The 26,824-nt window shown below is 33.0% G+C and overlaps 3 protein-coding genes across 3 annotated transcripts; 2 read left to right on the plus strand and 1 right to left on the minus strand.

Moving 5' to 3' along the window:
* Positions 1-7,914: 7,914 nt before the first annotated feature.
* On the plus strand, positions 7,915-10,726 carry LOC18614078 (1-aminocyclopropane-1-carboxylate synthase-like). The gene is made up of 4 exons (XM_018115240.2): positions 7,915-8,275; positions 8,402-8,533; positions 8,622-8,782; positions 9,627-10,726. Exons 1-4 carry the CDS (start codon positions 8,108-8,110, stop codon positions 10,615-10,617), a joined length of 1,452 nt encoding a protein of 483 aa, XP_017970729.2. The 5' UTR covers positions 7,915-8,107; the 3' UTR covers positions 10,618-10,726.
* A 5,565-nt stretch (positions 10,727-16,291) lies between these two features.
* LOC18614079 (Heavy metal transport/detoxification superfamily protein) lies at positions 16,292-18,654 on the minus strand. Its single transcript, XM_007051649.3, has 3 exons — positions 18,323-18,654; positions 17,645-17,720; positions 16,292-16,950 (listed from the first exon to the last, which is right to left on the minus strand). The coding sequence occupies exons 1-3, from the start codon at positions 18,326-18,328 to the stop codon at positions 16,523-16,525; spliced, it is 510 nt and encodes a 169-aa protein (XP_007051711.1). The 5' UTR covers positions 18,329-18,654; the 3' UTR covers positions 16,292-16,522.
* A 5,107-nt stretch (positions 18,655-23,761) lies between these two features.
* Positions 23,762-26,361, plus strand: LOC148764808 (Erythronate-4-phosphate dehydrogenase family protein). The gene is made up of 2 exons (XM_088806322.1): positions 23,762-24,698; positions 25,553-26,361. The coding sequence occupies exons 1-2, from the start codon at positions 24,030-24,032 to the stop codon at positions 25,781-25,783; spliced, it is 900 nt and encodes a 299-aa protein (XP_088662448.1). The 5' UTR covers positions 23,762-24,029; the 3' UTR covers positions 25,784-26,361.
* Positions 26,362-26,824: the final 463 nt, after the last annotated feature.

A 26,824-nucleotide genomic window follows, 5' to 3' on the forward strand; every position in this document is an offset into this window, starting at 1 on the left:
ACCTGCACAAATAATCTTACCTCATAATGCCAACCGAATTTATTGTAAGTTTAGATAACAATTTGACGAAGTTATGTCTTTATATTAAAGAGCATAAATGGAGTATTTTTAAAAATAATTTTTGAAGATAAGGTGTTTTTAAAAATAATTTTTTTTTATAATTTTAATTATATTTAATTTAATTTGACAAAATTACTTTTAATGAAATTATACATTATGTACAAAAATATATTACACGTTATGTATAAAAATATGTTACACATCATGGTTAAAAAAAATTGTTATACGTTATGTTAAAAAATTTTTTTTTTATTACACGTCATGTTAAAAAATATTATTATTATGCGTCATATTTAAAAATATTTTGTTATACTTGCATAAAATGTTGTTATTGCTTACCAATTAAAAGTTCAAATTCTCTTAACTCTCTTTATTTCTTTTTGTTTTTTTGACAATTTAGTATCGATTAAAGTGTTTTTAACATATTTTCGAAAATCAAAACATAAATTTTTTTGTCTAAAATATCTATTTTGATTAAAAATAAAAAAATTTTCTTTTGAAAATCTAAGTTTATAATTTTTAAATTCTTGAGTTTAGTGGTGTTTAGGTCTCAAATTGATCTAATTAAAAATTATTTCAAACATTTATGATTACTTCTATCATTTTAATTTTATCTAAAATACCTAAAAATTAAAATTTTTAAATAGCCACTCATTCCAAGTACATTGAAACTATCGTTTAGTGTTTTGAAAGCGCAGAAAAGAGAAATTTGAAAATATAGGAGAGAGAAATTAAGAGCATAGCAGACTAATATCGAAGAGAAAAATCGATAAAATTAGAAAAAACTAAAAGGTGAGAAAGAAATCAAAAATACAAATGAAAAAAAATTGTGATGAATGTTTTAATTTATTTGAAATAGTTTCAAAAATATTTTTATCAAATCATGATTATAATTAAATTTATTTAGATGATTATTTTTAAAATATCTTTATAAAAAAAAATATTTTTTATAATTTTCTCTAATTTTAATTTTATTAGAAGATTGACAATTCCAGAACAAATGCCAGCTCAGAATCAAAAAGGGAGCCAAGGGCTGAGTAAATGTAAGAAGGAAGAAACGTTGATAGAGATAGTTTCTTGAAAAATATTTGAAGAATGTAGAAGATAATGACTGTTCTTTATATGCTCTTCAAAAAATGAGGTGACGGTGACTGAGACATCTAACTGCCTAGGAGACTTGGACGGAAAAGTTGAGTCTTTCCGCGTTATTCATCATATACGTATGGCTGCCCCTAGATTGTCGCCCAAAGGTCGTCTGGGATTACTTACCATGGTTGTGGAGTTTACTGCATTTGCACAAAGATTTTTTGGTGGACTGGCTTTGCCAATCACGTTGTTTTTTTTTCTCCATTCACGTTGTTTGGAGGTTGTGAATGTTCATTTGTACGGCATTTGTTTTTTAAGTTTCATGCCATTCATCGTGTGAGCAATTAATGCAATAGTAAATATATTTGAGTACCTAGATTATGTGTAGGTTGTTAAATCATTCTAGAAAATGATTTTTTTTGTAACTTTAAAAAACATATTTATTAGAAATAGAAATTCCTTTAAGCGTTCGAAAGATAGTTATTATAATTTATTTTGTTTTAAATTAAAGGCATCATATTTAATAAAGTTTTTGAATTATTTAAAAAATTTTAAATAATTTTTTATTTTTTATTATGTTAAATTATGTTTTTATATTTTTTAAGAATTAATTATTAATAATTAATTAATTATTGTTAGTTAAAATATTACTTGATATTATGTCTAGTGATGTTTATATGATGCGATGATATGATTATGAAATATTTTCGTTTTCTATGTCATCATAATGTTAACATTACGTAAGTATAACAATAACAAATATTATTTTGATTAATAATAATAATTAATTATTCATTATAAAAATTTATTTAATTAAAATAAAGTATAAAATTTGATTGAATATAATAAAAAATAAAAATTTATTTAAATTTTAGAATAGTTTAAGAATTTTTTTAATTTTATGTCTAAATTTAATACTTATTGTCCTAAAAAAAATGAATCCGTGTTTCTTCAAAATAAAAGTCTTAAACGAACATGATTCTTAATATTTAATATGTTCCAAAATAATTGAACAATTTTTTTATTTTGGTATAAAATATTGTTAATCACTTATATTATAAAAGTTTTTAAATTGAAATACTTTTGTTTCAAGTAGGATCAGGTGAGAACATTGAAATATAAACAAATAAAAGAGAAAAGAAGTACAAATAAATTATAGTGGAGATTCACCTTTGTTTTTTTTTTTCTTTCTTTAGCCAGTTTGGACTTTAGTAGGGGAGAGCAAGCTTCGGTTCGATTGATTTTCGATTTGATTTTTTTTTTAAATTGATTAAAAAATTCAACTCTTCTAACCGATCAAACCGCATTGTGTCAAAAGTCGATTTCTATCGATTTAAAAATTTTATTTTGGTCGATTTCGGGTCAGTTTTTGTAGTGAGAATGGAAGAGAACTAACTTGGTTGGTGGTTGCTGGTTTAAGGTATAGTAAAAGGAAGGTAAAAGGGGGTTAGGGGAAAGAATAGTAGCAGCCAACAGATGTGCTACTTTATGGAGGTTTAATGAAGGATAATTTTATCTTTTTTTCTCATAAAAAAAAATATGTCGATTATTCGATCGATTCGAGAGAGAAAGAGTTTTCCCAACGACAAAGTCGATCGGCCAACAAAACCGATCAGAACAACTGACAATTACAACAACAACCATCTATTACAATAACCAATAATTGCGGTCGATTGCAACCTACCGCTGCATAGTCTTAGACTTTAGATTCAAGCCGTGGCTGGCAGTCCCAGCCGGTGCGTTTTTGTGGGGTATAAACAAGTTTGTTCAATAGGTTCAATAGTTTCCATTGCGCACGTGCTTTCTCACAAAGTGCTGTACTCGTGGCACTTCCGGATAACTTGAGCTGTTCAACTAATGGATTTCTTATTATATATTTTATGTGGTATTCATATGAAAAGGAAAGGGGAAGGAAAGAACAATAAAATAAATGGAGGAGAACCGGAAAGACGGGTCTAATTGAACAGCCAAAAACAAATCTGAGCTACACAAACACAAAGAAAGTCAACAACCACCAAAGATAGTTGACCCATTTTGGATAATCAATTGCTGGATTTTCTCTTATTAAGTCATGTTAAGCAACTCTGTTAATTAATTAGTTAAATCTTCAAAAACATATTTTTATTTAATACATTTATTAAAATTTCTGTAATTATAAAAATAGTCATGATCAATATTCATTTGTCACGATATTTGAATAAGAATATATCTAAATACACAATACAATTTAATGTATATTTTTTTCATCGCATTGTATTTGCATTTTATCGTTGTGTAAAATAGGTTTTTTCATTCTCATAAATTGTTTTACAATTAAAAAAATATTTTAGTTGACGTAGATCATACAAAAAATATTATAATTACAATAATTTAATAATAATAAAAAATTAAACTAATTTAAAGGTAAAAAAAATCAACAATAGATAGCCAAATTGATGTCCGTGCAAACTAGTCGAGTTCAATTCAACGATCTAAGTATAGTAGCTGATTTGAAGTATATATAATTCCCGTATTGTCGTATTCTTGTAATTATGTGAACTGTATCAATGAAAAGAAATATTAAAAGAAAAGGGAAGTATTAAATTGTTCTTGATAGTGTTAGAGTAGTTAATTAAAATGTCTGCTGGAGCTGGACGGGAGAAATATTATTTGGTTTATATATCCTTAACAGTATGGTATTGGTCAAGCTAGCCCATTGATTACGTCTGAACACACTGACTCAATGGGTTTGAACAGTTGCCGGCTTCACTCCCAAGGAATGTTGACTCATTCTCTTTAGAATCACGCTTCGGAAAGTCAAAACCAAAAAATTCCCACCTGAAATTTTTTCTTGATCTTATCGCAAAAGGAAAATAAAATTGTTGACTTTAAACGTAATATCAAAGCTTATTTGACTTTAATTTTCGAAGACGAACTGTCTTTGAAGAAATTTTTTTTAAAAAAAGAAAGACCATATCAATGTCGGAACTTGCCTGCATAAGAAAATGGGTTCCTACTAACATGTTTAGATCTGAAAGTTGATGCTGTAAAGTTGCTCCGACATGTGACCAACCAAGACAGCTTTCCTGGCTTCGGCTCCAAACAAAGGAAAGTGGAGGTTTTTTTTTTTTTGGGTTAAATGCATGGAGTCAAACGAAATCTTTTGCCTCTTTTAAAGTAAAATTTGAAGATTAAAGTACATTGTAAATAAAAATAAATTAATGATGTAGAGGAAAATAATCAACCCATTTCACCAAACACCCATGGAGGAAGTACAATATTATCTTTTGATCAAATGAAAGGATTTTATTGTGGAAAATTGAATGCTGGTAAATATTTGACTTAGGGCTTCTAGGTTTAAATTTCCACAATAAAATGCTTTCAGCATTGCAGGATTGTTAAGATAAGAATGAACTTAGAATTCTCTTTTTCGTGTACTTCTAGGTTTTTAAAAGAGAAGTCCCTTTCAGCATTGCAGGATTGTTAAGATGGAATAGAATTCTAGCTTGTGTAAGTATTGATATTTGTTTTCATCTCTTACTCAAATGCCAACTGTTCAACTTTTGAAGTCATATATCTTTCACATGCTAGAATTGATTCTCAACTTAGACATAGCGATCAACTGTTCAAATGTTTGAAATTCAATTAGATTCTAGGAGATTGAAGAATAGATTCTAACTTATCTAGCTATTGAAAATTGAGAAAATTGTGAAAATGACCTTTCTAGATAAAAATATTTTAAAAGTAACTATCAAATAAATTTAATTATTTTTAGTCATAACTTAACGAAAATAGCCTTTAAACTATTTCAAATAAATTAAACCATTCATAACAATTTCTCCCCATTTCTCTCCATTTGTGTTTCGGATTTCTCTCTCACCATCTCAGTCTCTCAAATTTTATTGATTTCTCTGTTCGGCATTCGTCTGTTATGCTTCCGATTTTTCTCTCTCATGTTTTCAGAGTTCTCTTTCTTACGCTTTCAAGACACCAAGCACTAGTTTTGACATGCTTGGATGGGTGACTGTTTGAAAATTTTGATTTTTATGTATTTTGGATAAAACTAAAACGGTAGAAATAATCACAAATGTATGAAATAGCTTTTAATTGAATCAATTCAGGACCTAGGTATCAATAAAATCAAAATTTTGAAATTTATAAATCTAAGTTTTCAAAGAATTTTTTTTAGTTAAAGTGGGTGTTTTAGATAAAAAAAATATTTGTATTCTGATTTATGAAAACATGTTAAAAACACTTTAATCTATGCCAAATTATCAAAAAAAAAGTAAAAAAAAAAAAAAAGTTGAGAGGATTTGAAGTTTCACAGGTTTTTGCACATGGTTTGTCATAGGCTTTTGTATATGGCTTGTCACAGATTTTTGTACATAGTGTGTCACATGTTTTTGTACATGAAGTATGACACGTTAACCATGGCTTGTCACAAGTTTTTGTACATGGAGTGTAACACGTTAACCATGGCTTGTTATAGATTTTTATATATGGCGTGTAACATTATAGCGTGTAACTTCATTAAGGGTAATTTTATCCAACTTGACTAAAAATAGTTAAAATTATAAAGAAAGTCATTTTTAAAAATATCTTATCTTTAAGTACTACTTTTTAAAATGCCTCTTGAAAATTTGTGAGCTCATCCGAAACTCATGTGATTCAAACAAGATGGGCTTGAAACTAGGAAGATTGCCCTTCATGATGATAACATATATGTCTAACATTATTACGAAATGACAAAATAAGTAATTAAAACAAGAAGTTAATTTGCTACGCCGTAAAAATGTATCATTTAATTCATGGATTAATTATAACACATTTTACAAGTGAGGTTTATACTTGAAAGCATATGCGTCTACATTATTGATCTACACTGGCAAAGTCTTGGTGGAGACAATAATACTAGCACAAAAGTGGTTTCAGAGACTAAAAGGATAAGATAAGATAACAGCTGGTGCATGACAAGCCTAGGAGTGTTACGGAAATGATAGAGGGGACGAAGTAAATGGGGATAGTCTTTGATTGATTTGATCCATGATAAACGTTAAGTATAAGGCAAAGAAAAAGTGGGAGTGGCGTTTTCTGTTTTTAGGGTGAGTAGAGAGTAACAGCTTCAGTGAATTGAACTTGGAGTCTCTCTCTCTCTCTCTCTCTCTCTCTGTTTTCTCGTTGGTAATAACTCGGAAGCATGGCGATTACAAGAAACGCGTCTCACGTTTTCCATGGCTGAATGCCTAATTCCCGGGCGCCTGATCTCTGACTGACCCGAGGGGAAGAAATGTTGAATCAAATGAGCAAACAAGCCCAACGTGGACGGCTGTGATGATGTATAGTTAATTCATGGAGACGAATATCTGCTTGGATTTCCTACATTTGTTGTTTGGGTTGATGGTCGACGCAAATCCGAAAACGCATTGGTTTTTAGTCAGAAATGAAAAATGCAGATAAGGTTTTGCCATTTCAGGGGAAGACAGGGAGAGGAGTTTTAGCTGAAGCAGGTCCTGGAAAGTGGGAATACGAATTATTAAGGAAAACCATCATGTTGAGAAATTTGTCTCGTCAAGATCGTGGCAAACTGTGTCATGTTTCGTGAGTTGCTACCAAGCAATTGGAAGGGATAAGTTTTGATGACCGACCAAAACGATATTGAAATAAATGCATATTAATTTTTATTGATTTTCCCTGGATTTAATTTCTTTCAATCCCGTGTGGATCTCCTCCTGTTTCGGGGAAATTTCCATCTTGGAACAAGTGTTACTGAATCCACACAAATTCCTCCATTCCATTCTTTTCCTCTTGGAAAAACAAAAGCCGTGGAGCACCCACAACGAAAATTCCTAAGAGTGTACGGAAACATATTAAAACTTACACTTAGATATATTAGATTTTGACAAATCAACTACGCAGTTTAACGAGGTAAAAAAAAAAATATATATATATATATATATATATATATATATATATCTATATATAGTGATTTTGAAAAAAGAAATAAAAGCTTTCAAAAGAATATTTGTGTATTGATTGAAGACAAGATTATATATGGCATTCGTATTATACAGTCTTCATTTCACAAAAACTGTTTAATAAAAAAACTTAAAATCGTCTAAAAACATTTTAAAAAAAAATTTAGGAACAACTCGTAGACTGGACACTTTATTTAATCTCGTTCATACAATATGAAATCATATAAAAGTTATTATATGAAGGAGAAATTGAGATTACGTGACAAAAAAAAGTGAACATTTGTTGTTTTTAAAAATATATATAAAATAAAAATAAATTTATAAGAAAGGTAAAGGGAGTACTTTATTTTTTTTTTTATCAATATGCCAACTAATCATGTTACTTAAATGGGATATTGACATTATATTTAGTATGGGTAAACAATGCACTGCAACAAATTTGATTTAAACTTGTATATTTTTCAACTTTGTGATTAAAAATATTTTTGATAGTACTTTTACAACGTTTTACCTTATTTTTATAGTTTTTACTATATGTATCATATAAAATTTTTAATAATATTATAAATAAAACATAATTAGGAGATTGATACACCGACAAAAATTGTGCTTTTAGTAATAATTTATATTTTTGCTTCCAAAAAAATAATAATTTATATATTTTTTAAGGCTTCACTGCATAAAAATATATGACGCAGATTGAATGCATGATTTCACGCAAGCTATGACGACACGTGCAACCCAAAAATAGCTCTTGAATTCCCTCGTCCTTGCTTCCAATGAGTGCAAATCAAACTTTGAAAAACAGACTTTTCCCACCTTTGTGTTCCTCGGCCTCCGTCAGTCTATCTATCCATCCCCTATAAATTTAAGGCTGCACTCAATGTTTGCTACCCACATCACATTTGAAAGCCCAAGCCCTCGACTGCTTATTCGCATAAAAACATTCCCTTATCACGATTCCCCACTCCAGTTGTTCAAACTTAGGCAAGAGGGCAGGAGAAAAAATGGAGCGTACAAGAAAGAAAGGACAGCTTTTGTCTAGGATGGCCACCAACGACAGACATGGAGAGAACTCACCTTACTTTGATGGGTGGAAAGCGTACGATGAAAACCCTTTTCACCCCTCGCAGAATCCTGATGGGGTCATCCAAATGGGACTTGCTGAGAATCAGGTTGGCAAATATATATATATGTCTCCAACCCAAAACTTTATGGGTAGTACTGATCACTACAGTGAACTACCCCGCACGCAGATATAACTAACCATAAAGTTCTTCCTCCTCTTTGTTTCTTTTCAGCTTTGTTTTGATTTGATCAAAAAGTGGATTCTAGAAAACCCTGATGCCTCCATCTGCACTGCTGAAGGAGTTGATAAGTTAAAAAATATTGCCATCTATCAGGATTACCACGGCCTGAAAGAGTTTAGAGAGGTACGAACTGCTCAAAAAACGTTTCCTTCTAATGCAGTGAAAAGCAAACAATGGCTGCATTTTTCACCTTTATTACTTCTTTCTTCAGGCTGTAGCAAAGTTCATGGAAAGAGTAGGAGGAAACAGGGTCACATTTGATCCAAACCGTATAGTTATGGGCGGCGGAGCCACAGGAGCAAACGAGACGGTCATGTTTTGCTTAGCCGACCCTGGCGACGCTTTTCTTGTCCCTGCACCTTATTATCCAGCGTACGTACCCTTACTTTCTTTCTTTTCTTTTCATTTTTCCTTTTGTTTATTTTCATTTGGTTTTCAAAACTACTAATTTCTTTGACTTTAAAAGGATAATATAGAATATACTCTACTAATTTTCAATACCAAATACGAGAAGACTCTCTCTCTCTCTCTCTCTCTCTCAGACATGTGGAATTGAGAGCGGTATCTTTGTCATGCAAGTGAGAAAAGTATTTTGGAAAAAAAAAAAAACGAAGGATAAGAATTGGGAGTAACGTGAATCTTAGTCATAGGCACGACCACATGGTTTTGAAAAATTTTAACTAAAAATGCTTGTTATTCTCATCAAAAGCTGGTCAAGTGCTCTATTAATTCTCACCATATATAGTATGCTCGTGACATAGGGGGCAATTTCCTATATCTAGAACTCTGTTTTCCAAAGTCAACAACAACATGTCAGACATGGTTTGATCATTTTGATTCAATAAGTTCGGTCAAGATCACGGCTTGCGTGACTACAAAGAATTAAATTAAACTTGCAGAAATATCATTAGTCGGTGAGTCCATGGTCTTTGTAGAGATAACTCTATACACATATATAAAATAAATTGGACTTTTGTCATTGACCTTTGACCTCCAGAAAATTCTAAAAGTAGACCTTTGTTTTGACAGTAATTCCTCGAAATTCAAAGGAACTGTTGTAGTATTTGTTAAGAGTATTAAAAACTTAATTCTCCTCTTACTTGGTTTCCTTTTAAAAGCTCATGTAAAACGTGTTAATTCATAAATTTTCTGCCTTTTTGACTATTTTTTTCCTATATCAGTCATTTGTTTCTAATTTTATGTCTAAACCATGCAGATTTGCCCGAGACCTAAGATGGCGCACTGGGTTGGAAATAGTTCCCGTTGACTGCAAGAGCTCAAACAATTTCCGTATAACCAGAGCAGCACTGGAAGAAGCGTATGAAAAAGCTCAAAGTTCGAACATCAATGTCAAAGGCGTGATCTTAGCAAACCCCTCAAACCCTTTAGGCACCGTCTTGGACAGAGAAACGATGAGAAGCTTGGTGAGCTTCGTGAACGAAAAGGGCATCCACCTTGTCTGCGATGAAATCTATGCTGCTACAGTCTTCAGCTCTCCTAGATTCATAAGCATTGCTGAGATCATACAAGACATGGATTGCAACCGTGATCTCATTCACATTGTTTACAGCTTGTCCAAGGACATGGGATTTCCCGGTTTTCGGGTTGGCATTGTTTACTCATTCAATGATGTAGTCGTCAATTGTGCCCGCAAGATGTCGAGTTTCGGGTTGGTCTCCTCGCAAACTCAGTACTTACTTGCTTCAATGCTTTCTGATGAGGAATTCGTTGGGAATTTCCTCAGAGAAAGCTCAAAGAGGTTAGCCAGAAGGCACAGTGTTTTCACTAAGGGGCTTGAACAAGTTGGGATTTCTTGCTTAAAAAGTAACGCTGGCTTGTTTTTCTGGATGAACATGCGACCACTCCTTAAAGAACAAACCGCCCAAGGAGAGCTGGAGCTGTGGCGTGCGATCATCAGTGAAGTGAAACTCAATGTTTCTCCAGGTTCATCTTTCCAATGCTCGGAACCTGGCTGGTTCAGGGTCTGCTTTGCCAACATGGATGATGAGACTGTGGAAGTAGCACTCGAAAGAATTCGAGCATTCGTGCTTCAAGGGAAGGAAGAAGATGCGCCAGATCAGAAGTCTCAACGCTGGCATAAGAAAAGCCTACGCCTCAGCTTCTCTTCCTCTAGGTTATACGACGAGAGTCCCATGTCTCCACGCATGCTTTCCCCTCACTCCCCACTCGTTCGGGCGAGGACTTAATAAGCATTGCATCTCTAATTGATCTTCATGCTTCATCCTATTCATCTCCAGCAAGTTAGTCATAAAAGTTGGTAGATATTCATATTATAGAATCATTCTTAGGAGACTAGTATGGCTCAGATTGATTAGTTGCTATCTTTTACTCTGACGCAGATTTGTTAAACCACTTGAACAAAGGCTCAGGTGGTGAATAGTAATCTTTTTCACTTTCATTGTTCCCACGTTGAAGTCCATGCTGTTAGCATTATTTTTGTGGGAGATACATGAATGTATTATTGTAGTATAATAATTGTCCCATTCTTACAAAACCAAACATCTTGTGATCTCCAAGATGCTTGATAATTTGTAATAATGATAAATGTAATTCCGGCTTCCAATTTATTCATGAATTAAATTTGTGGTGTGCATCTAAAAGTTTGACAGCCTGATGTGTAGACCAGTAGGATTATCGATTATCTTCATTCTTATGGGGTTTTGATTTAACATTATTGAGTTTTAGGTTGACTAGAATTCTAGATCTTATTTGATTAGGATTTTTGTTTGTGTACAACATTGAGTAGTTATATGCTTTTAAACTTCTTATTTCACATCGAGTACTAATCACATTTTACTTTAGACTTTTATACTATAAAAGTGAATCTTTAGGTTTTAGAATTGTAAGTAGTGCTTTGAGAGCTCTAGAGAGAGAACACCTTGTAACTCTATCTTTTGCTCTAGGTGGAGCTAGAGTGGTTTGGGTGAGTGTTCTTGGGAGGTTATTGAGAAAGAGTGTGCAAGAGATTTTGGATTGGTTTAGGAAACCATAAAAGTCAATTTATTGTACTTTAAATTCTCAATAATAGAAGAACAGTTTCACTTCGTGGACTTAAATTCTCAATAATAGAAGAACAGTTTCACTCTGTGGACGTAGACAAGAGACCGAACCATGTAAATTCTTGTGTTTTTTTGTTTGCTTAATTTCTTTGGATTTTATCTTTGTTGATTCTTGAGTAATTTTCACAACAAATATTAATTTAATCACTAAAGATTAGGTGGAAAATAGTCGACTTGGACAAAAGAAAAATTAAGTGCTAAATTATATATTATTATGACATCATTTGGCCATAACATAACACACCATGCCCTTAATTTGCTTTAAAATAATGCCCATAGCATGGAACATTATGTGATCATTACCATGACATGTGCATAATACAATAACATGCGAATTTTCGAGATACCCAAAAGCCAAATATTCCACGGTATACTGAAAGAGGTAATACTGTTAACCCACGAATTGCAATTCCAACAAATTCCGTACGTGTTCTCCATCTTTTAATATTAAGCTTGAAGTTAATCGTAAAGTATTAATTATTGGACAACGAAAGCTTCCATGCCTTACTCAGGTTAGCTGCGGTTGGAAACATTAGGTATGAGAGTTAGCATACAACCTAGTGCGTGCTGCATGCATATAATGCTAATTTGGTCATTATCTTCCTAATTATATTTCTTTATAGTTTCACAATTTTAATTAATATCAACATCAATTGCCTGCTTTGTGTTGTATTTTTCTTTTTTTCAGTAGAGACTATCATTATTAAAAAAAATAAAATATTTTCGATAAAAATGATTTGATCAGAGATTACCGACAGACGATAAAAATCATAATCTTAATAATAGATTTTCAAATGCAAAATTGCAATATATCTCAATTATTTGACTTTGTTTCAAAATTTATGAAGAAACACAAACGATTTTATATCTTATAGATGAGTATTTTTAACATTTAGAATCAAATTCTTCAGTGGCAGATGGCAATTGGATAGGCATTACATATCGGGTTTGGTTGAAGTTTTGCTCCAAGAAGTGGAAAGGTAGAAATGAAGTCATTTCTGTTTGTAAATGAGACATCCTGCCCCCACCAGGAACAAGATGTTGGTACCAAATTCTGCAGTTGGTTGCCCCTTCAAGTTATCTTCTGATATAACGCCACCAATTATTTCTCTTACCCTTGTATCCATCTCTCATCACTGGGAGACCGACCACCCAAATCTCCTAATGCTTTTAATTGGTATATATAAGTAAAAGACAGGATCAAATTTTGGCTTTATTAGCTCAATCAACATTCCACTTGCGTGAGCTTCTCTTTGCCGTCCAGGGTTTCCTTCTACTGCCTGCATCATGTTTGTTATCTTCTGGAATTATTACTATATATTTATTTGTATTATCCTTCATTTTCCCAACAATAATATGGACTTAATTAATGCTACAGGGGGGATGTCACCTAGCAACTGCGAATTCATTAGAACGACCTAGTGAGAGAGTCAGACTCTTATCTGTAGGACAAAAACAGAGACATACAAAAGAGGTTCACATTGTAAGCAGAGCTAGCATGACAAATTATGGGAGGTGACGGTGCAGAACGTTTAATATATGGAGACCATCAGGTCAAGAGAGCACGGCATGCACGCATGCGTATATTCGTTGGGCGTTTGACCTTTGACAATGGAAAAGCATGTTTTTTCCCAATTATCCGAAAAAAGAAAAAAGAAGAAAGAAAGAATGAAAAGCATGTTATTAGTGTATGACCCTGCTGCGTGCGTGTCTTTTCCAACAATGCTGGGGTGTCTAAGCGCTCATCACGTTACGTTTAATTCCCAAAGGAAATTCAATCCCATGGAACACCGGTACCGGCGCCTACATATCTAGTGTAATGCTTTAGTTTTCTTTGAAAATCTTTTCCCGTACTCCTACCAAATTTCTGATTAGCTTTTCTTTTTTTTTTCGGCTGTAGTTGACAAACTTATTGACTGCTCCCTTATGTTAAAAATCATGTTTGGCCCATAGATATTTACTTAGGAAAATCATTAGTCAGATAATGCGTCTTAATGAGTTAATTAGTGTGCGATGATCATGAAAAATGTACAAAGCATATTAAAAACACAATCAGCTTTTCTTAGATTTTGATGAAATACGATGGATTAGTGTTTCTTTTTTGAAAGCCATTCGAGTAATCATAATTTTTTTTCTTGCTTTTTCGTTGATTTTGTTTTTAAAAAATAGATATATAATATAATATAAATTACATATGTTTCACAAATGTGCTATTCAACAATCAAAGGTGACTTTTTTTTTTAATCATACATATAAAGCTTCTTAATTTTAAATTAAACTGAAAATTAATAATAAAAAGTAAAATTTTAAAATAAAGCTTCTAATTTTCTTTATCTAAATGTTATGTTTCACAATAGATAAAATAATATTCATAATAAACAAGTATTGATCTACAACATACATAAGTATGATTGATAAATCCATAGCCTTAGAAATCGTTACAAGGAAAAGAAATTCTAACCCCAAAACCATTGGGGAAAGAGAAACATTTTTCTACTTTTTACCATAACAAAGCCTTGGTTCTAGCTAGTAAACTTGATCCTTAGATCGAAAGAAAACTTGGGTTTGATCAGGTTCACTGTAATGGCTTTGCTTCGCCTTTAAAAAATGCTTTGTTTTTTTCAACAATGTCTGCCAATCATCAACCTTTCGTGGGTACCAGAAAATGATTTGTAACCGATTATGTACATTAGACTTAATGAATCCCAAGGACAAGGAAAGAATCACCCAGGATAAATGGAAGAGACGAAAAGGATAATTCACAGTGTTCTGCTGAACTTTGGGTCTCCTTTTATCTTCCCCACTTGAGTGAAACAGCCAGGCCTGCATTCTGGTTTTTGTCACTTTGTAAACAGATCCCTCTTGGGAATAAAATCTTTCACTGGAATTAGTTCCCATTTGAACAAGATTGGGTTCCTTGGGTACGAAACAATCAAAGTCCAATCAAAAGCAATAAGGTGAAAGAAACATTAACCTAATGTAGTTTATAGAAAGATTAAGCATCCCCTTTGGTTTCCTCCTATAATAGCACGGATTATTGGCTTTCAACACTCTAATCAACTCAACTTGCCTGATGCCGTGGGACCGCCTTTCTTTTCCTTACCTCTTTCAACCTTAATGGATCATTTTTAGAAAATACTGAATTTGGGTAAAGTTCTTTACATCTTTTTTTGGTTGTACTTTCCCTTAAGAATAGATTGAATTTTATATTTTATTACGGAATCAGTAATTTCGAGTAAAAAAATTGAAAAGTATACAAAGAATTTTACATAAATTTTTATTCAATTTTGATGTACTTATACTCGAATCTTATGTCGAAAAATTATCAAATTTTAAAGAATTTTCACGTGTTTAACGACTTGAATCATTGTACGGTTTAACAGAGTGTAATAAGTACTATGGGTTGAAAATAAGATAAAGTTCTCAAAGGTTTAATTTAGACTCAATTTCCGCTATTGGCCCCTAGACAATGTGATGTGACAAGATGGATTATTCCGAAGAGATATACATTGCATAAGTTTGCAAAATAAAGCAATTTTTTAATGGTGAAGAAGCTTGAAAAGGAAGTCATTTTCTCTGAATCTAGAGGATTCTTTGTGTATAATTCTTTGGTTACAAGCCTTCAGGCCCCCCTCTTGCACTTTGTAAAGGTTGAAAAGCAAGTTAAAAGAGCCAAGAACAGAGATCCACTGTGCTTCATTTTCTAAAAATTTGAGTTTGCTTTACTATTGGTTGCCTGGATTCCATCTTCTTTTCGCCCCTCCAATTTCATACCAAACAAGTTTCCAGAAACACTACTGCCGATAACATGGACAAGCAATAGTTGAAAGTACTTAAAGAAGACTAGTTGTTGATCAGTTGTCGTAAGACCAAATGCACATGCCGTCGAGGAGCCACCGAATGTTTTTCCAGGGAGAAAAAGAATAAAAATTAGATGGAGAATAGATGCATCTTGATCACATGCAATTTCAACATTAATTACGTAATTGTACAAGTCCATGGCGTGGTCTTCATGTGGAATATTGCATTGAAACAGTTATCTGTGTGTTTTATTCTTCATCTGCTATGTTAATTTATTCAAGGGTTTGGTTAATTTAAGTTGAATGGAATTAAGGTGGTTACTAGATGACAAGTGCAGTGATGGAAGTGCAGGAGATTCCAAGCTTGTAAGATTCAAGAGGGAAATAATTTTTATATTTGAAAAGAAATAAAGAATATATGCTTCTCCAAGACAGAAAATTACACGAGGTAAATCAGCTAACCCTCTGCTTTCCAGCTAACAATTGCTAAACTCTGAGAGAGAGAGAAAGTGGGAGACCTGCAAAAGAATAAATGATTACTTGAACCGACCGATGCATTGGGACCATTCAGTTTCACGTAAGAGATCTTTTAGACAGATTAGTAAAGACCCACAAATCCATGAAAGAACATGACATTGTACAACATATTGTAACATGTAGAAAGGCAGGCAATCTCCGAATGAGAATTTTTCACTGTGACCCACCACAGACAATGGGGCGTTAAACATGTGAGCTAACTTTTCTGCCTCCCAGATGCCGTTCCCTTCAACAACTCTAGCAAGCAAAAGTACTACCCTAAAAGAACAAGATCAATTGACTGATTTGGGTGGGCACTGCATTAATGTTCAAAGAGATTCAAATTCAAAAGCAGAACTTTGATTTTCCTTATCTTTTTGTTGGGCGGTGGCTATGGGGAGGAAAGATTCAAAAGGAGCACGGTGAGGTGTAAAGTAGATTATAAGACTGGTATAAATGTGTACGCATTGAGTCATGGACTACGGTTGATGGGGTTCAAAACAAATTCCAAAATTTCATTTATTCACTCTAGTCTCTACACAACACATATTACTTATACATATGAAAAAAAGGATTAATGAGGCATCACCATCTATATACAAAGGAGTTCTCTTCTTTGGTTCACCTCCTATTCTCATTGATGACATTCAAATCCATCACCAATTTGAGAAAAAGCTATCTTTTTCCCCCTCATCATTGTTCTTGCCAAAGCCTAGTCAACAAATAACACAAGCATTTGGATTCTCTTCCATGCTTTGAACATAGTAGTAAGTGGTCATGTGAGGATTGTATTGTTTGTAGGCCTTGACAAGCTCCATAACAGGGTCTGGAGGTGGCTGTGGCTTTTTCTCTTCTTCCTTCTTCTCTTCCTCTTTCTTGGGTTCTTCTTTCTTTGCCTCTTCCTTCTTAGGCTCTTCTTTCTTCGGCTCCTCTTCTTTTTTGGGTTCTTCTTTCTTTGCTTCCTCCTCTTTCTTGGGTTCTTCCTTCTTTGGCTCCTCCTTCTTCTCTGGCTCTTTTGCTGGCCCTACTGATACTATGTCAGTAGGCCAGTACTTGCGTAATTTGCTCACCACGTTTATAGGATCAACTGTTCCAATCACTGTCAATTGCTTTGCCTTCATATCCATGGCAATGGAGTCAATTCCTATCAAATTTTCAAAGCAAAAAAAATTTAATCAAAAGGAAAAATCATTCCTTTTCCAAGGCCAGCTCAAAAGAAGAATATTATGACATGACAATTTTTTTCTCCATAAACTCAATAATCTTAATATACTTTCATCTAGATTCAAATCTAAGAAGTTAATAACAAATCACCCTCTTGCAGGAAAAAAAAAATTGTCATCATCAGGATCCACAAAGTCATTTAGAAGAGAAATTTTAACAAGAGACAACGATACAAGCCAGAGTCCAAAGCCATACATATATATATAAAGCAGTCCCATCGTTTTCTGTATTAAACATAAAAACATTTGGACAACCATCAAGAAAATACTTTATGATAAAAAAAAATTTTGTTTTTATGGAAATTTTTTGAAGCAGTCACATCATTAGTTTATGCTAAAATCTTTGTTTGTATAGATATTACTTAGGCGGATTGCAGAGTCTCATCAGAGACTTTGAAGCAAATAAAGCAGGCCTCTAAAAAAGGGTAAAAAAGTTGACAAACTTTTGACTGGGTGGAATTCTAGCAAAGATACATACTTTACAAAGATGAATGTAATATGTCAAACCCACAGCTTCAAAACCCAGAAAGCAAAAGGAAAAGGAAAAGGAAATAGATTGCTGAAATTAAAGCTTTTTAAGTATTAAGTGTACAAAGGAAAGGCAGAGATATATACCTGAAAGAGTTGAGACTGTCTTTAAAGCCTTTTGCTTGGCTTTGTCATCATGCAAATCCACCTTCAACACAACCTTCTGCAATTGCAAAGAAAAAAAAAAAGAAGATCCAAGAGATCTGTTTCAGAATTGTATATGCTTCTGATAACCAATATGTAAGGATATATAATTGAGAAAAATTCATTCAAGTTACAATCTGAACATGAACAGAAATCAAAATTAGTCATTTGTTTTTTATCCTTTCACTGCCTGAAACATCAGATAAGATGACAAAACCAAAGATGCTAGAAACTCATTAAAAAGTTATAGCCTAAAAACAAGCTGATCCAGAGTTATGAAATTCTCCAAGTCTAAAAACTTTTGGGCTGAAAAGATTGTCTCCTTAAAGCTATAGATTTCTAGACACTGGAAAAGTGTTACCAAAAGAATTGAGTTTTCACTGAAAGAGACTCCCTTGATCCTTATAGTCCATCAAAGTAATCTATTTTATTCTTAAGAATCACTGTAAAACAAGAATCAGAATCGAATTCAAGAACAACCCATCAACAGCAAAGCCTTAAGATTCCCTTTAAAACCAAAGAAAAAGGAACAAATTCAAGTACAAAAAGGATCAGAACCCAATAAAGGAAAACAGATAAATTAGTAATAAACAGAAAGAGATCCGAAAGTAGGAACCGGACCTTCATTTGTGTTGAACCCTTTTTTTTTATGAAGGAATTGCAGAGATAAAAAACCAGAGAGCTTTTGAGGGAATGGTGCTAAAAAGAAGAGATAGAGAGATAAGAAGGAAAATGGGGGTGTTGAAAACAAAAAGGAGCAGAAGAGACGTAATGGAATAATGCTTGGTTTGAAAAAGATAGAGAGGTTTGGACAGATTACAAAGGCAAAAGAAGAAAATCCAAATCAAAACAAGAAATGCAGAATAGGAGAGAGAAAAGAAAGGAAAAAAAAAAGTAGGCAGAAGATGAGAACAGAGAGAAAGAGAAGGAATCAGAGAGCACTAATTTTGAAGGAAGTGAATACATAGTGGCCATAGATAGGAGTTTATAGGAGTGTCAATGAGAGAGAGGAAGGAAGGAAGAGGAAACATGAAAAGCAGTAAAAGAACTATCGCTGTCTGAGTCATGTCCACGCTTTTGAGAGGGGCGTTGCAACCACACCAATGCCACATTTTTATTTTACTCTTTCTTTATGGTTTATTATTTTTTTAAGTCAAAATATATATATTTTTGATCTATTATGTACAAAAATAAAAACTTAGTATTATTTATTATTTATAATTTTGTTTAACCCATTTTTATTTTTAAAAAAAACACAATACCTAACATATTAAATCAAGTTTTTATAATTTCATTGAATTAAATAAACTTTTATAATTAACATAATTAATTATTATTATTTAAAATATTAATTATCATGTTATGTCTCTTTGTGTTGATATACATATTGATATATCATAATAAATTATCTACATCAACGTCATACTAACATCACATTATTTTTAAAAAATTAATAAATAATATTTTAATTAATAATTAATTAATTAATTTTTTATTATAAATATTTATTTAATTTAAAATAAAAATATTTGAATTTGATTATATTAATAGAAAAATAAAAATTTATTTAAAATTTGTTAATAGTTTAGAGACTTTTTAATACATTATGTGTCAACTAATTATAACAAAATGGTACAACATTAAATTCACGGACATTGACAAACTTTTTTACTCACAAATTAATTAGCTTTCAGTGAATTTTTCATGTACAGTACATTTTTACACCCGACATTTTACAATTTGGTGGAGCATAAATTATTGAAGCTTTTGAGCAATAAATAAATAAATTATTGAAGCTAGGGAAAAATTAAATTAAATTTTGTTTAAAAGAAAAGGCCTGCAAAAATTCCAGAGAAGGTGATTTCCGAAAATGGCCCCCACCCTGACCGCAGGTGTCAGGTGCAAATTTAGCACACAGGTATTTTTTTTACACTCGAGGGCGTGAATTTCCGTGTACTCCACATCGTGGCGCGTGAAGCCAACTCCTCGCGTACTTGACGTACTGGCGCAATTTAAAATAACCGACGGAGTGGCCAAGTTGGGCCTGGAGACGGGAGCGTGGTGCCCACCGGTCAAATTTCCACGTCTGCACCCCGCTGGTTTTCAAAATCACGGCGGCGAAGCCACTCCCGACTATTGCAACTACTCTCTCTGTAAAATCAATGAAACTTTGAATGCAGACATTTCAGTCTTTTGCTTTCAACAGTCACTTGACACGTGGATGCTCAGACACTTGACAGGTTCCAACCATGCCCCTTTGCTCCTATAATTGAAGTCCATGTAATGAAATTTCGGACAGGCGAAAAACTGCACGAGTGGGATTTCAGATAAAGCTTCCACTCGTAATAGAGTTGAATTGGTGATTTAACAGAAATTATTATTTTAATTTAAACTAACAATGGCGGCCAGAGTTTAAGCAAAGCTTATATCATGATATTCCATTTCACTCAATTGTGAAATGGCTTTAATTTTTTATAATATTTTAAAAAATAATAATTAAAATTAAATTCATTTAATCATAAAAATCAAACAGAAACAAATAAAATAATAAAAAAAAGTAGTAATTTACAAAAAAGCATATTGTGTGAGTTGTCTTTCTCTTTCTAACAATTATTCTTTTAAGGATTATAATGGCCATATTTGTCAAAGCACATATTTTCACTTAACAATATACGCCCTAAAAATGTTTAACAAGATTGAGGACTCAGTAGGAATAATGATCTTACACGATTATTGCATCTACTATTGTACCAACTAGCACTTTCTTTCGACATTTAACTACCTCCAAAAACAGTAAAAAGAAAAATGATTTCACATAAAAATTATTACAACATTCATATATTAAAAAAACAAAAATTAGATTGCAATTAAACTTTAAGTGTTTATGTCACGAATTTCACATTAAAAAAATATGAAATATGTCTTAAGTTTATAATTAAAGATCTTCTTCTCTCTCGTAGATATGTTTTTTGAATTAAAAATTGTGATTTGTGACAACTGATATTAAACTTTTTATAAGAAATACTAAGGTCAATAATTAAGATAAATTCGAATTAAAGAGAGTCTTTTTCGTCTATAAGTAAAAGAATTAATATAACGAGAGTATTATATAATTAATTTATTTAATAAGTATGTATTTTGGATGAGAAGCGTAGATTTATCACATTTACACAAATTTGAAAAAATGTCATATCAAGTGAATGAAAACTACCTATACATTAAAAATCAAATTCATGATTCACAAATGGTTGGATGCATGCATGCCAATTGTTCAAAATCAGTTTTATTAATTACTCACTACATTAAATATATGCTGAAAAGTCCACATATGTATAAATACATATACACAAGAAAAAAAAAAAAAAGAAATCAAACGGGGCATAGTGTTTCATGATGTGAACTGTTACCACCTACTTCTCCCCAGATGTTCAACCCTCCTGCCTACCTACTACTTCTGATTTGAAGCTGTGGGTCAAAAATATATTACAATGCATGAATATTTGTGGTTATTTTCAAGATAATTAGTAAATTCCCTTTAAGGAAAAACGACAACAAGATGCATCGAATGCTGCAGAGGCGTACGTAGGCCTGGGTCTGGCTTCAATCTATGGCCGTTAGTTAACAGAAGAATTCCTGAAAAAGAATGATGAAGGACCACGAGGGCTCGTGGGCAGTGGCTGCTTTTGCTCGCAGATGGTACCACGCCACTATAGTTTGGCGCAGACATTGTGGTTTTTAGCTATAATCTTTCAGATGCCATACTTAATTAATTTCCAATTTATTAATATAATAGAATTTGGACAGCCAGCTAGTTAGTTGCTGTTCTTGTACTAAAAATAAGCTAATTATTGCCTCTGGTCTCCAGTCCCTGATTAATTAAACAGATGGGTCGCAGCAAGCAGGTGTATTTGACCAAACATTCTTTTCAGAATTCGGAGCCAAGCCTAGTATCTGGTTTACTTTTGTAGTCAGAAAAAAGTTTTAGACATGTAAAACAAAGCCTTAATGTGATTTTAGCCATGATGATGCTAAAGCCATCCAAAAAGTAAGAATTAGTACTACTATCATCATTTGATTTACTCACAAATAATGTCAAACTTTGCAGTGATAAGTTTCAATTATTAAAATCCAGTCAATTGTAACCGCCGGCCTGGAAAAAGTATAACGTTGAGACTGGGAAATTCGTAGAGGACATAATTACCAGAAATTTTCGTGTGGATAGTAATAGTACAGGAAAGCTATCATTTCTGTTATATCAGCGCAATGCCTTTTTTCGTTTTTCAGCCATGCACGGCGACAGTGATATACGAATCTTTGGCTGTCGATCGAAAAGGTAATGGTAGCGTGGCCGGCCTATGTTGGCTTTGAGGTCCCCAACCACAAGAGGGGGGAGAGCCTCTCTATAAGAATTCTCCACAACCATCAATGGTATTTATTGCTCGTTTCTTTTATTTATTGCTGACAAATTTGCGATAAAATCTATGATTTATTGTTGAAGTGACATTTGATTCTTAACAGATTTTGGTTATAAGAGTGGTTTTTTTATTTTACACATATTTTAAAAAAATGTTAATAGGTATTTTCTAATGGTATCTTACAATTTGTCGAATTTAATATCGATTAAAAAAGATTGAAACATTTTATGATCATATTTAAATTGTAAATTTGAGTGATATTTTTGACATAATTTTTTTAAGAAAATCATTATTAAAAAATTTATTAAATTATTTAAAATTTTTTAATAAATAATTATTTTTTATTATGTTAAATTAAGTTTTTATATTTTTATTTTAAATTAAATAAATTTTTATATATTTATTTTAAATAAAATAAACTCTTTTTATTAGTGATTTAGTCAAAATGACATTTATTATTTTTTGACATATGATGCTGATGTGGCATGTGTGATACATTATAATGAATGATGATATAATATATTCATATGACATAATAATATAATCATATGACATTTTTCATCTTCAATATTATTAATAAGTTTCGTATTAGCCAAACATCAACGTCACATTACTAATCATAATTAGTCAATTATTAGTTATTATGGTTTCTTTTATTCAAAATAAAAACTATAAAATATTTAATTAAATGTAATAAAAAATAATTTATTTAAATTTTTAAAAATAAATTAAAAAATTTTTAAAACATTATATCTATATTTTTTAAAAATGACTTTTTTTTTGTATATTGAGTAGCCAATATAATTGTGTTGTCTCGCATGTAGAAAACTATTTAAAATGCATATTTTCATGTTTTGGATTGTTATGGTCATGCATCTTTAGACGTAGCAATCGTACTTTTGCTTACTTAGTGCCATTCAACCACTTGAAAGCATGAATATAACACGTCGATTTATTTTCAAATAAGGTTGTCTTTTTGTAAAGAGGTTATAATTATCGGTAATTTCAAATTTTAAGTCAATTCAACTACAAGTTGGGTTGGTTTTTTAATTGCTTGATGTTAACATTTTTCGAATTTTGTTTTTATGTAGTCATTGCTATTAAATTGAAGTTATGGAAAGATTAGAGTTTAAATCATTTCGAATTTATAGGTGTTTGGTTAGGATTTTGTTTTTACTGTTTGCTTTTTTGAAAAAAATCATAAAATAAAAGTTAAAAGTTAAAACCAATATCATAATTGCTTTGAAATTTCAAAGAATGAAAATTTAACATCAATTATAATAAAATTAGTTTATGAGACTTTGTTTCTAAAATGGAGATTGAAATTAGGTAGAATTTTAGATGGATTGTGAACCTAAATCCACGATTTGAAAGATTAAAGCCAAACAGATTGAAGGTGGGCGGAGCCATTGATCACTTGACTTGTGGTCAAGTTCTGGGATCAATTATTGGGCTAATGAAAAGCAAGCGAACGGTCTATTTTTGTAATTGGCCTTAACTTTTATGAGTATTGTCTTTTGGCTCTGCTAAGCAATCTGATCGAAGATTCTAAGATCTAGGCCCATGCCGAACAAAAATCAGGAGGGAAACGTGACATTCACGTGTCCTTTTTCACCTTAACTCCCCATATCCATCTTGTAAGTCACAGGGTTCAATTTGACTCGGTCTTTCGCTCGTTGCCACTGCCAAATCAATTAACTAAAAAAAAAAAAAATCACAACAAACCTCAGGAAAAAAGAAAAAAATCAACTCCTTTTCGACTGTTTACCCTCGACCTCAATCTTCCAAAACCCTAAAATTTTTCCCAAGCGAATTCTCGTTTCTTTTTCCTCCCGATTCGTTATTCATGGTTATCCCCAAATTCTCCTACCATTGACTCCTTATCGTTTCCACCCTCAAATTTTCAAGCATCCATGGACCATCAAGAGCATGATCTGTCGCCAATTCTGGTCCCGAAAACCTCGAATTCGTACAATCTTATGAACAATTCCTCAGTATGGCTCGAAATCCGTCTCATTTACGTTCGAATCGCACCGTGCGTGATTGACAGCGTCCCCGACCATCTCACCCTCTGCCACCTCCGCCGCGAAATCGGTGTATCCCTCGAAATCAACGGCTGTCGTGTCCCTGCCTCTGATTCCGCTTCCCTTACCCTCCGCCGCGACCGTCTCAACAGAGAATCGTCCGAGGTCACTTATTTAAACACCGACAGCGTTCGCATCACGGGAGGTTTTGAATTCGAGGTATACGAGGATGAAAAGAAGGTATTGTTGTGTGGGTCGTTGGAGAGGATGGAAGGAGAGTGGAGCATGGATTGTTATATAGCGGCAGCGGCTATGGAGCCTGGGAATTCGGCGTTTTTTCAGCCCAAGGTGGGGGTTTCGGCGCCAGGGATTGAAGTTTATATAGCGGGGTGTTGTGCGGGTGTGCCTGTGATATTGACCAAGACGATACTTGTGAGTCCTAGGAGGAAAGGAGGATCGAGGCTTAGTGGGACGTTGGATGCAATTCCGGAGGATGAGGAGATTGGCAAAGGGAATAATAAGGATGGCAATGGATTGATTAGACACCGGAAATTTCAGGTAAAATTGGAATCGGTTTTAATGTCTTAATTTATTTTTTACTATCTGATCATAGTTCGTAACGTGGATGTATATACAAGCATGGTAGAGGGGGATTGACATTGTGTGGAAAATGCTGATTGTTTACAAATCTTATGACACAGTTTAAGAGGTTAATTATGTCCTTAGCGTACAAAGACTGTTATATAATTCTGTTGAATTGAAATGCATTGTTTCTGGCCTTTGTGTTTGTATATGATGGGAAGTTTGTTCTGGTGTCAGAGATTAGGCATCAGGGATGCGAATGCAGTTGTTTTTAGGGATAATGTTGCTGTTCTACGTGTGTTCCGATGAAGGATTGTTGTTGTCTGTGTTGGAGTAATGATGATTACACCCTTTATTCATAACTTTTAGCATTTGAGGCAGCTTATTCTCTGCTTGTTTAGCAAGCTGAGTGATTGTAGGGTATTTGTCAGCTTTTCTGAGCTATCTGTTTTCAATATTATACCACCCAAAATCTGTCTCTTAAATTCATTTTTAAGGGAAAAAATGTAATTGTGTCTTGTCTTGGAGGCATAGCGATAACAGCAGCGTTGTATGATGTCATAATAATGCCACAAAAATGTAGGATGATTGCTGCTCTGGTTTTCTTATTTTCATATGTGTAGGTGCATTAGAAATTTGTTTTTACCTGTAACTATGAGCTTGGAAAAAACAATGGGGATATTGAAATGTGTTTGTTTGGTGTCTTTAAGCAGATTCTTAGAAGCTTCCATCGATCTTATTTGCAATTCAATTTGCCTAGAAGTGGACATCTTGTCATTGCTTGCTGTTCTTTCTTACTAAAATAGAATAATTATTTTGGTGGTGTGCAGATTACAGAAGCCGGAGCTGAAGATTATGACTCTGATGGGAAACTTGGACACAGTTACTACTCTGAAGAAATGTATGCCAGTGAGGATGGCCAACTTTCATGGTTTAATGCTGGTGTTAGAGTTGGTGTTGGAATTGGCCTTGGGATGTGTCTCGGGATTGGAATTGGAGTTGGACTGCTAATGCGATCATATCAAGCAACTACCAGGAATTTTAGGAGGAAGTTTTTCTAAGATAGATCACTTCACCTGACTAAGTGATGTTCTTGTTTAATTATAAAGGAAACAGCAAATCTTTCAGGATTTTGTTAGTAGTCTGGAAGATATCAGGGTTGCAGGCCAGAAACAAAAGAAAAGTTCAAGATAGCAACTCATGATTATATAGTCTGGTGGGTTCTGATGGGTGGGTGGAAGTTGTTTGTTTAGCATGTTAAAGATACGAAATTCCTTAGAGAATCTGCTATAGTATGTACGTCTTCTATCTCCTGCATATGACTGATTACCAGACCATGAATATACTGGTTCAAAAAAAAAAAAAAAAAAGGTCGAACCTGCTCAGTGTTTGGATGAGAATGTACTGCCACTTTTAATCATGTGATGAGCCTGCAGGTCATTCAGCCTTGTTCGGCAAGTTAGTGTGGTGTGAGTCTTCATCCACAAAAATGTATCTAGTTTTCTATATCTTGTAGAAATTTTGCGTTGTGGTGGTCTGTGGGAAGATAAAATGCTTCTTGTTTTCGTAGGCAATGTAAAAGTTTTATGTTCTTGTATCAACTTAGAGTGATTCTTCTATTCAATTTATTAGTTTGCAAGCTGTGAGTCTTCTGCTGCTTTCTCACAAGAAATGGAAGTCTCTGTCAAATTTGTAATTTATGTTGGATGTATCACTTGTGCGCTCAAGAAGTTGTTTGGTGAGTCTTGGAGACTCGCTGTTAGCTAATCTCATGGGTATGTGCTGCCAATTTTAACTTATTGCTTAGTTTGGCTGCTGATATGATAAAATACACAAAAGAACATAGAAATTCCTTCCTAAACTCCATAAGCAAATAAGAATTCAGTATCTTCCATGATGATTACGGGAAAACCCTGGTATTATCTCAGATATGGTGGTTGATAGGAAGTTAGAAGCCCCCTGCATGGATGGAGTTCGGACATCCACGAACTTTGGTTCCTGGTAGAGAAACAGAGGAAAGCAGAAATCATGTCTTAGGATCATGTGTATGTGATTGACCCCTTCAAAAATCCCATGCCCTTGCCAAATTGTCATGCATGTTC

The sequence above is a fragment of the Theobroma cacao genome, chromosome 1 (genome assembly GCF_053813885.1).
Source record: "Theobroma cacao isolate CCN51 chromosome 1, ASM5381388v1, whole genome shotgun sequence".
Taxonomy (NCBI): Eukaryota; Viridiplantae; Streptophyta; class Magnoliopsida; order Malvales; family Malvaceae; genus Theobroma; species Theobroma cacao.